The 10168-nt window shown below is 50.1% G+C and overlaps 1 protein-coding gene across 1 annotated transcript in view; it reads right to left on the bottom strand.

Moving 5' to 3' along the window:
• Positions 1-8125, bottom strand: part of ANKRD35 (ankyrin repeat domain 35) — a 17946-nt gene extending 9821 nt beyond the window's left edge. The window contains exons 1-3 of the mRNA XM_080647620.1: positions 8009-8125; positions 1044-1174; positions 188-323 (exon numbers count right to left, since the gene is read on the bottom strand). Coding sequence (XP_080503746.1) covers positions 188-323; positions 1044-1174; positions 8009-8047 — 306 coding nt within the window. The 5' untranslated portion in view covers positions 8048-8125. The remainder of the gene's footprint in view (positions 1-187; positions 324-1043; positions 1175-8008) is intronic.
• Positions 8126-10168: the final 2043 nt, after the last annotated feature.

Below are 10168 nucleotides of genomic sequence, written 5' to 3' on the forward strand. Positions count from 1 at the left end.
CAGCCATATGGGGCCAGAAATTCCTGTTCCGCAGGTGCCTGGTACACGCGGTGGAGGTGGGAGGGGGGGTAATGTATACCCAGCTTGCAGGGAGGGGAACCGCTGGAGGATGCTGGCCAGACTTTATGAGGAAGGAAGCAGGAGGCTGTGGTGGGGACCTCCAGCAGGGCCCCGCACTGGCCCCCACTGCTGCCGTAGAGGGAAAAGCAAGCAGCATGGCCCAGTCTGACTCACCGTCCTCATTCTTGCTGTTGATGTCAGCCCCATTTGCAAGCAGGATAGTCAGACACTCTGTCAGGCCCTTGGAGGCTGCCAGATGAAACCTGCAAAAGGATGAAGGGACCAGGGGATGAGGAATGGAGAAGCTTCATAATCTCAGTAATCACTGCCTGCTACACCTACACTCTCCAACCCCAAAGCCAAGCCCAAGAGCAGAGAGGGAAACTCCCCTGGCCCGACTTACTACGAAAGAGAAGGCTAGATGGCCTACTGTCATGAGTGAGAGGAAGCTGGAAGCAATTATAGAAATAAGAGCTATAGGCCCCAAGCAATCTCAGACTATGGCAGAGGCGTCCAGGACCCTTCCCAGACTGGACGTGTCACAGGAAGACTTAGCCAGACCAGAGCAGAGGGCTGGCAGGTGAAGCTGACTTGGCAGAGATAGGAGCAATATCCCTCTTGTCCTACTCACTCCTCTTAGCCGTGTGACTCTCACAGCTACCACTTCATTCTGAACTTTCCAAGCACACCCCCTCCTCTCTGTGCAGTGCAGAAATACTCTGTGCACTGTATGGGTCCGTTTTCTGTTTGTTTCATGGGCTTTATGTCCTTTTTGGTCAGTCTGTCAAGCTGGGTTGTGAGGTGGATGGAGCTCATAGACAGTATCTTCTTCCCTCACTTTGTGCAGCACTTGATCCATAGCAAAGACTTATTAGGACCACAAAGGTGCTGAAGCTGTAGGCATTCCCTGTCCTGGGACACATTGGGGCTGGAGTTTTCAAAGGGAACCACATGCCAAAGGTGGGTCCAGGGGACTTACTCACGGGGACTGGCCGTTGGAGTCTAGCTTGGTGGGTCGGGAAGACTTCCTGGAGGCCAGGGCAGCCACGCGCCCCACGTCCCCCCGCTGCACTGCCTCCAGCAGCTTCTGATCACGGCGGTTCCATCTCTCCACCTGGTGCAGAGCCACAGATTGCGGTTTTGGTGAGGGTGGAGTGGAGAAAGGAAGGAGACAGCCCTAGCCAATATGCTAAGAGGTAGAGCATCGGCCTGTAGACCAAAGGGTCCCGGTTTTGATTCCGGTCAAGGGCACAGACCTTGGTTGCAGGCTCCTCCCCAGACGGGGCCCTAGTCGGGGCTCATGCAGGAGGCAACCAATGGATGTGTTTCTCTCACATGGATGTTTCTCTCTGTCTTTCCCTCTCTCTTCCACTCTCTCTAAAAATCAATGGGAAAATATCCTCGGGTGAGGATGAACGGAAAGGAAGGAGACGGTTAGGAAGATGCCAAGCCAGGGGAAAGGAACATCCCTGAGGGCCTTTCAGTGTTCCACTCAGCCCAGATCACACAGTCCTTGTTAGGTGAGCAGTTAAATATCACCAGTTCATATGCCACCCAGCACTACTTCTGGTTATTGCCAGCCCTGGATCAAAAGGGGCTAGGACTACTGAATTAAAAATCACTTTTGAGTGCTGGTTGCAGAGTATTTCAAATGCCTTTTTAATCATCATTGTGATTATCGTTGTGGGTGCACAGCCTCAGAGCAGTCCTAGCCCTGACTCCCTTCCCTTTTGCTCTCGGGGTTTTGCGGGAGCGAACTGAACCAAACTGACCACTCCTGACTGGGCTCACATTGCCTCTCAGCTTCCCATGCTGCTCTGCTTTTTGTCTTCAGATGTTTGGGAAATCAAGGCTCCTAACGTCAGGTCACAGCCATGAGTCCAATTATCTACCCATCGGCTTTGGGCCCCAAAACTGGGAGGAGAAGCAGTTTCGGTTTTCCCATCTCTTATCTTTGCCCATTACCTAGTTGCTCTTCCCTTTCAGGGCAACAATAGCCAAAAGGCAAATATAGATCTCTCGCTGGGTTTCAGGAGGCAGCAGAGGCCTCTCCCCATCTCCTCCCGCCCCTCCTTCCCCTATTCCTGGCAGGGAGCAGCTGTCCCAGATAAGGCCACACCTGGGCATGCATTGTTCTATTATTCCAGCTTGACTTTCTCCAGGTGATGGGGTAATCACAATAATTGAAGTATCACAGGGTGTGAGGGAGAGAGCTGGGTAAAACCATCCAGGGCAAAACGCACAGAAAAGCCTGGTTTGACCCGGAGAAGGGCGGCAGGGGAACTTTGTCAGCAGGCCCAAGTTTGAGGTCTGGTTCAGCTACTTTCTCAGCTATGTGACCTGGAGTGAGTAAGCCATTTCACACCTCTAACCCGTTTCCCTCATCTATCAAGTGTGGAAAATAATAACTGCCTCATCATGTTGTGGGTATTAAATGAACTAATGTGTATGAAATCTCTTTGTAAACTGTGAAGAGCTACACAAGCATATGGCATCCTTGTAACAAAACAGGAAGTACTGGGGTTGGTGGCGGCACACTGCATTTTATGAGGTATAATCTCAACAAGGAAGAAGCTATGGGAGGAGGTGGAAAATACAGGGCTAATGGAAGCCAAATAACTCATTTTCAAATACTGTTTACATAGCTAGGTCAAGTTATCCATCAAAAACAGGCAGGATTTTAAATGTCCCAACCGTAAAATGGCCCAGGGGAGATGGATTCTGGGGTGAGATGCCAGTAAACACTTGTAAATCCTCATAGGCCTTTCAAGTGCTATTTGAACCAGCCGCTCAGCATCCCTGGAAAGTGGTGAGGGCTGATATTACTTTATCTATTTGACAGAAGACGTAACCAAAGCCCACTGAGGTCAAGTAACTGTGCAGAGACACCACAAAACGGCAGGAACATTGAGATTAGAACCGAGGCCCCTGCTGTCCAATCCCAGTTCTCACCACCAGACCACACTACTTCCCAGTGACGGGAGACATTTTACTTATTTCCAAATAAACAGCCTAAGACTGCCTCCAGGGCAGAGCCTCCCGCTCTCAGACGCTACCTTTCTGCACAGAGTCTCCAAGCAGGTTAATTCTCAAAGGACAAAATAAGCAAAGTGATTGCTCCACATACCAACAGACTGAGAGGTAAGAACACCTTACCCAATGTCTCTTGGGTGTTGGGTCACCCTCAGAAAAATCAGCTAGCACTAGGCCTCCAGCACAGCCACTGCTACCAGCTGACCTACCTCAGTGGGAAGCCCTCCGTTTAAAATCCTGATTCTAACACTTCCTATCCTTGTGAATTTAGGCATGTGAAAACTTCTCTGAACATCAGGTTCTAAATGACATAAAGCACCTAGCGCTGTCTGGCACATAGTAGGTGCACAATAAATGTTAGTTGAAGCCCCATTCTTTCTATTTCTAGCCTTTTGGGGAATGTGAACGGAAGGGGCCACATGCTGACCTGACAAGCTCAGGGAAGGCCTGCTTGGCGGTCTTGCAAACTCGGAGACATAAAGTCACCACAAAGGATGGTCTGAAATTAAACTTTAACTAAAAGCAGTTATGGTGGGCAGTTACGTCCTAGGCCGGTATCTTCACTGACAAGGTCAGCCTTTACCTTACCAGTAACTAAGCCTATCTGTCCTTTTGCATCTATGATAACACACCCTTTGAAATGTCTGGGTAACTTGTAACTTCCCTTTTTCTGGAGCCCCCCTGGGGCACAACCTAATGTGCCATGGCTCCAGGACAGATACCACAGATTCCTTCATTGTTATGTTAATTGTCCTACACCCACCTAAGTATGTGCCTATCCTTTTACTTTTTATCCAATCCCAGGGGTTTCCCTGCTGTGCTTTCTCCCGCCTTTCTAGTCTATCACCAAAAATTTCATGTAACCCACCTTCATCCCTTTCCTTTGATTGCAATGTAACCCGCCATACAGATGTAACCCGCCATTCTCTGGAGCATTCTCTCAATTCATTGAGGTTCTGCTTGCCAGCAATGGTGACAGTTTGGCTCCAATAAACTCACAAAAATTCTTTACAGGTTTCAATGGTTTTTTACATTAACAGGGCACATTTTGAACGTTCCTGGGCTCAGAATTCTCTGTACAGGGGAGTGTAAGGAAGAGATCTTGCTCATATCAGCCTATGCTTAACAGCTAGGCTGTCTAGATGGTAATGGTGTTTCCTAGCAAAGGAGACACTTTTCTTTTCAGCTAGACAGTTCTAAATCTACTGGATTTACTTCCTACAATCTTGTTATACTAAGAAGAATTTAGAATAGGTGGAAATTCTTCATGACCAAACCTCTGCAGAGATAGGGTGGAGAAAGACAGAGATATGCTTCTAAATTCCAAGATCTAGTCCATTGCTCACCCAGCACCTTGGAAAAGAGGCCCTGGATTACCATCACAGCCTCAAGGGAGCAATTACCAAATTAATCAGCAGATTCAAATACAAGAATAAGCCTTGTATTTCTGTAGTTAAGATTGGGGGCCTTTGTAAAAGTAATTGCAACTTCTTATCTCTGGCTGTGTGCCTGTAAGCTTCCCACCAAGACAGCACACCACCAGCAGAGGAAGGGCGGCCACCGCTGTAGGACAGGTGAATGGAAATGGAAAGGCTGTCTTGAAGAAACCAGGAGCTGACTCTCAATTTTTAAAATGCAACTGACATTTCTCTAAACTGATTCAGTCCCAACTGTTTAAGCTATTTTCTGGCCTACTCGCTGCGAGGCAGAGTAAGCTAATATGTAAGACACTCTCCTCCAAGGCTTCCTCCACTTGGACTAAAATAAGATTATAAAAGCTGATTTTTGTCTGTTTGCTGAATTTCCTATATTCTGGATAACTTAGATTAGTTTTTTGTGTGTTTTTTTCCCAAAATGTATTTTATTGATATTTTACAGAGAGGAAGGGAGAGGGATAGAAAGTTAGAAACATCGATGAGAGAGAAACATCAATCAGCTGCCTCCTGCACACCCCCTTCTGGGGATGTGCCCGAAACCAAGGTCCATGCCCTTGACCTGGGACCCTTCAGTCCACAGGTCGACACTCTAACCACTGAGCCAAACCGGTCAGGTCCACTTTGATTAGTTTTAAATGATCAGGCCCCAGTCAGTGTGGCTCAGTTGCTCGAGCGCCATCCCATGCACCCAGAGTAGCTGGGGTTCCATTCCCGGTTCGGGGCTCCATTCCCAGTGGGGGGCATGCAGGAAGGCAGCTGAGGATGCTCTCACATCGATGTTTCTCTCTTTCCCTGTCCCTCTCTCCCTCCCTCCCTCTTTAAAAAAATCAATAAGCCCTAGCTGTTTTAGCTCAGTGGACCCCTTTAATACAGTTCCTCATGTTGTGGTGACCCCCAACCATAAAATTATTTTCGGTGTTACTTCATAACTGTAATTTTGCTACTGTTAATGAATCGTAATGTAAATATCTGTGTTTTCCGATGGTCTTAGGCTCTACAGCAGTGGTTCTCAACCTAAGAACCGCTAGCAGAGTCGCCTAAGACCATTGGAAAACACAGTTATTTACATTACAATTCATAACAGTAGCAAAATTACAGTTATGAAGTAGCAACAAAAATAATTTTATGGTTGGGGGTCACCACAACATGAGGAACTGTATTAAAGGGTCGCAGCATTAGAAAGGTTGAGAACCACAGGGATAGAGTGTCAGCCTGCAGACTGAAGGGTCCCAGGTTCAATTCCGGTCAAGGGCACATGCTTGGGTTGCAGGTTCAATCCCCAGTAGGGGGCATGCAGGAGGTAGCCGATCGATGATTCCATCTCATCATTAATGTTTCTCTCTCCCTTCTCCCTTCCTCTCTGAAATCAATAACAAAATTTTTTTTTAAAAAATCAATAAAAAAATCTTAAAGAAGATGATCATTGATTTTTCAGTCCTTATCTCTATTTGAGAGTGAAGGGCTCTGGCTCTGGACCCAGAGGTGGGGTGTGGATGGGCAGGGCCAATCCGGTGTGACTGGGAAGCCAGGCTTTAGGAGTGGCCAGGAAGGTTGTCACACTATTTTATTTCTCTGACAAGCAGGTCCAGAGTGGTTAGAGACTCGGGGAGTGGAGGAATTTCTCTTAAGAGGTGTGAGGAAGTTTTATGAGGAAACAATTTGCCACTGAAACTGGCCTATTAGCAAGCTTTCAGGGATCCCATCCGCCTGAGGAAAGTGTTCTCCCAGTTAGACAGTTCTAAATCCACCCAACTTACTTCCTATAATCTTGTTACACTAAGAAGAGTTTAGAATGGGTAGAAACCCTTCATGGCCTAAACTTTGTAGAGCTGAATGAAGGACAGAGGAATACTTCCAAATTCCAACATGCAGCCCGTTGCTCACCCAGCATCTTGGAAAGGAGGCACTGACCAAGGACTGGAAAATCAGGTAGAATGAAAGAGTGTCCCCATTCCCAAGGCACATGCAGACTCCACAGACCCGAAAGGGAGGGGCACCGTGGAGGCCTTTCAGGGAAGAGTCCATGTGAAAAGGAAAACCATTATGCGTTAGCACAGAGTCTGGGTAGTCTCCGTTTCCGGTACCCATAGTAGTCATTCAGTGAATGCCTTTTGATTGGTTGGTCAATGTGTAGAAACAAAGTGAGAAGCAAATGTAAGCGGGACAAGGACAGGCCTCAACAGAGTTCCTGCTGTTGCCTCAGCTCGCTTCCAGGCTTCTGTGGCCTGCCCATGCCCGGCGCACTCAACATTTCTCACGTTTGCTCATGAATGACATCACTAAGTCAGGTTGGGCTAAGCAGTATTACTACAGGTAGTTGGCATCCTCAATGCATAATTCCAATCTCCGCAGAGAATGTGGTCCCCAGATTGGGGGTCTCTCTGTAAGAGATCTTCAGAGAAGAAACGGTACACTTCCTAAGCCACCACCTTCTGTAATCTTCTTCCCTGTGTTTTGTTCTGGGAGAACACGGGGAGTAGAGTGACTTCTGCTGGGAACTCTGAGTGAATCCACTCTCTTCTCGCTGCCACCGTTCCCCGACTCAGTCAAAGGAAGCAGTATAAGCCCTAAACAACTGGGTGAAGGTGTAGAGTGAAGGAAGATTCTGGGGAGAAGCAGGCAGAAGGCCCTGACTGGCCCGAGAACCAGTCTGATGACCAGACACTGCAGTGACCTGGTCAGGGTGAATTCTGCAGGCAGCGTCTGCGGATCTGTGTGGAGAAGCCAGGCACCGTGCCTTCTCTGGCAGAGCCTGCTAGGCTGGCCAGACTAAGATTAACCCACAGAGCAGGCGAGTCAGGCAAAGAGGGGAACAGGGGTTGAACAACCATCGGGCAGAGAGGGGCAGAAGCTGAAGGGGAGAACAGGAGAAGGCTGCTGGTGGGGAGCACCAATTAGAAAGAGGTGTGGAATGATGTCTCAGAGCCTGCAGGAATGGTGAGAGGATGGGAGCGGAAGAGGCATGGGTGCAAGGATGGAGACGGCTCTATGAAGAAGGGCTAGGGAAGGCACGGGGCTGGGAGTACTTGTTGGGCTGAGAGACAACAGCAAGAATAGGACCATATGGGAGGGGAGTGCTGTGAGGACAGCACAGGACTGGACTTGGGGCTGAGCTGGGGCTGTGGACAGGACAGAAGCTTGAGGATGGTTCAGAACTGAGAGACGGAGCAAAAGTAGAGGACAGGCCTTCAGAAGGGGACAAGGGCTGCAGGGGACATACTAGAAGCTGGGATTGTAGGTGACAGGAGAACAAGAAAGGGCCAAGGGAAAGAACCTTGGGGAGGTCAGAGGTTAGCAGAGGCTGGGGACAGGGTCTTGAGGGAGGCAGGAACGGCGGGCTGCATTGCGGGAAGGAAGACCTGGAAAGACCGATAAAGGGAAAAGGCAAATGGTGCCCTGGGGTGGGACACAGGACTTCTGTCACCACAGGGCTCAGACCCTAGCCCCGTTCCCATACTCCCAGACATTTTGGCACCTACCGCCACCTGTGAGCTGGAACAGGAGAAGAAGCGCTTCATGGCCAGAGCCAGGGCCAGGGCCAGGGCCACGGGGGGACGGGGACGCGCGGAGAAAGGGGCCACAGGATCCCGAACCCACCGAACTCAGTCGCGGCTGTGCCAGGGCAAGCTGTCAAAAGCAGAGCCGTCCCGCCCCCAGGGCCGCCCCGCTCAATCAGAGACCAGACCCGCGGGCTGCGCTTAAAACTCCGCCCCTGGCCCTGCCCCCTCCGCCGCAGCGGAGGCAAAAAGCCTGCAGTCTTGGGCGGCGACCTGGGCTTGGTCTCAACCCCCGCCCTCCAAACCGAACCCGTCCTCCAAACCGAACCCGCCCCGGCTCCGACCGGTTAACCGTAGACAGAACCGCGCGGGCTGGGCTAAAACTCCTCCCCGGCCCCGCCCCCCGCAGCTCCAGGAGGAAGCTCCGCCCAAGTCCCGCCCCCGCCACAACCGCCAGCCCTAGCACCGCCCAAAGCCCCGCCCCGCCGCAACCGTCACGCCCTAGCACCGCCCCCAGCCCCCGCCACGCCCCGCCCCCCGAGCGCCGCAGGAGGCGGGCATCCCCGCTTCTCCCCCAGCGCTCTGCTCGTACCCTTGTCGCCTTACGGACGCTTTCGTTACATCCAGAAACCTCTGGCCAGCTAGTTACCTCTGCCTCCTCCCCATTCCCCGGCCAAAACCAGGCGCGAGGAGGATCCGAAGGAACAGTTTGGAAATGGGGGAGACTGTAGTGTGGATGGTGCATGACTCGCCGAAACCTGGGGAACAAAACTTGAGGAAAAGGGGGTCGGGTTTAACCGCCTAAAAAGCACCTGTAAGTTAGAAAAGGGCAGAGGGAGAAGAGAGATTTTTTGTTTAAGCATAGGCCACCCTCCTCCGCATTCTTTAGGGGGGGGGAAATGTGCTTTTTAAGTTCTAACTCAGCAGTTCTGGCTCGAACAGTCAGTCCCAGCCAACTGGTCTACCCTGCGGCCGGAGCTAGCCCACCCAAACCCTAACAGAACCTAAAGGTCACAGCGCAGCGTCTTAGAAGGCTTCTAGGAGCTGCACCCTGCCTTCTCCAGCCTCCTCTCCCACTACTTTCACAGCAGTGCGCAGGGTGTTCTAACCACTGCACTTCCTTCCCAACTGGTGACTGCTCCTCCCTGGACGCCTCCTCTCACACTTGGTGGTCCCTCAAGCTAATTTTTTTTTTCTGTAAAGTTTTCCCTTATAACCCTGCCACCACCACCCCCTGAACACACACACACACTGTGCCAAACTGTGTGAGATGCAATTCTAATTCTGCTATGTCACGTAGCAACCACCTCTCGGTATTTGTATTTGTTTACATATCTGTTTTCCCTATTAGACTGGGTTCTTTGATGGTAGCAGTTGTATTCTGTATTATTCTCATTGCCTGGTGCACATTAGGTGCTTCATGTCTAATGATTAGAGAATGAAAGAACGAAGAAATAAAGGCACAACAATGAGAAAAGAAGGAACACGCATGTCTGAAGAGAGCCTGTTGTTTCTACAGTTGTTTCTCAAACGTGCTCTGCTCCAAAAGAAGACGTAATAGGCTTATTGAAGAACTAGAGGCCCAGTGCACCAAATAGTGCACAGGTAGGGTCCCTAGTGGCTGTCAGCTGGGGCCTCCCTTCCCTGGCTGCCGGCTGCTGCTGGGGCCTTCCTTCATTCCGCACCGCCCCCTGGTGGTCAGTGCACGTCATAGCAAGCAATCGAACTGTCAATGGGTCGAACTCCTGAGGGGACACTTTGCATATTAGGCTTTTATATATATAGAAGATAGGTTAGAGTTAGAGAAAGCCCCATTCTAAGAAAAAAAGAAAAAAGTAAGTCCCATTCTGGAACTGAGAGAGAGGGATCTCTAGATGGATAAGAATACCAAAAGTGCTCTTTTAATAGTATGAAAAAAGAATTAGATGAGCTAGGGCTGTGTGGCTCAGTGGTTGAGCATTGACCCATGTACCAAGAGGTCACTGGTTTGATTCCCCATCAGGGCACATTCCTGGGTTTGGGGCTTGATCCCCAGTAGGGGATGTGCAGGAGGCAGCCAAGAGATGATGTTTCTTTCACTTTCACGAATGTTTTTATCTCTCTATTCCTCTTCCTTCCTCTCTCTCTAAGAAATCAATAAAA

Source organism: Plecotus auritus, assembly GCF_963455305.1.
Source record: "Plecotus auritus genome assembly, chromosome: 12".
NCBI classification, from domain to species: domain Eukaryota; kingdom Metazoa; phylum Chordata; class Mammalia; order Chiroptera; family Vespertilionidae; genus Plecotus; species Plecotus auritus.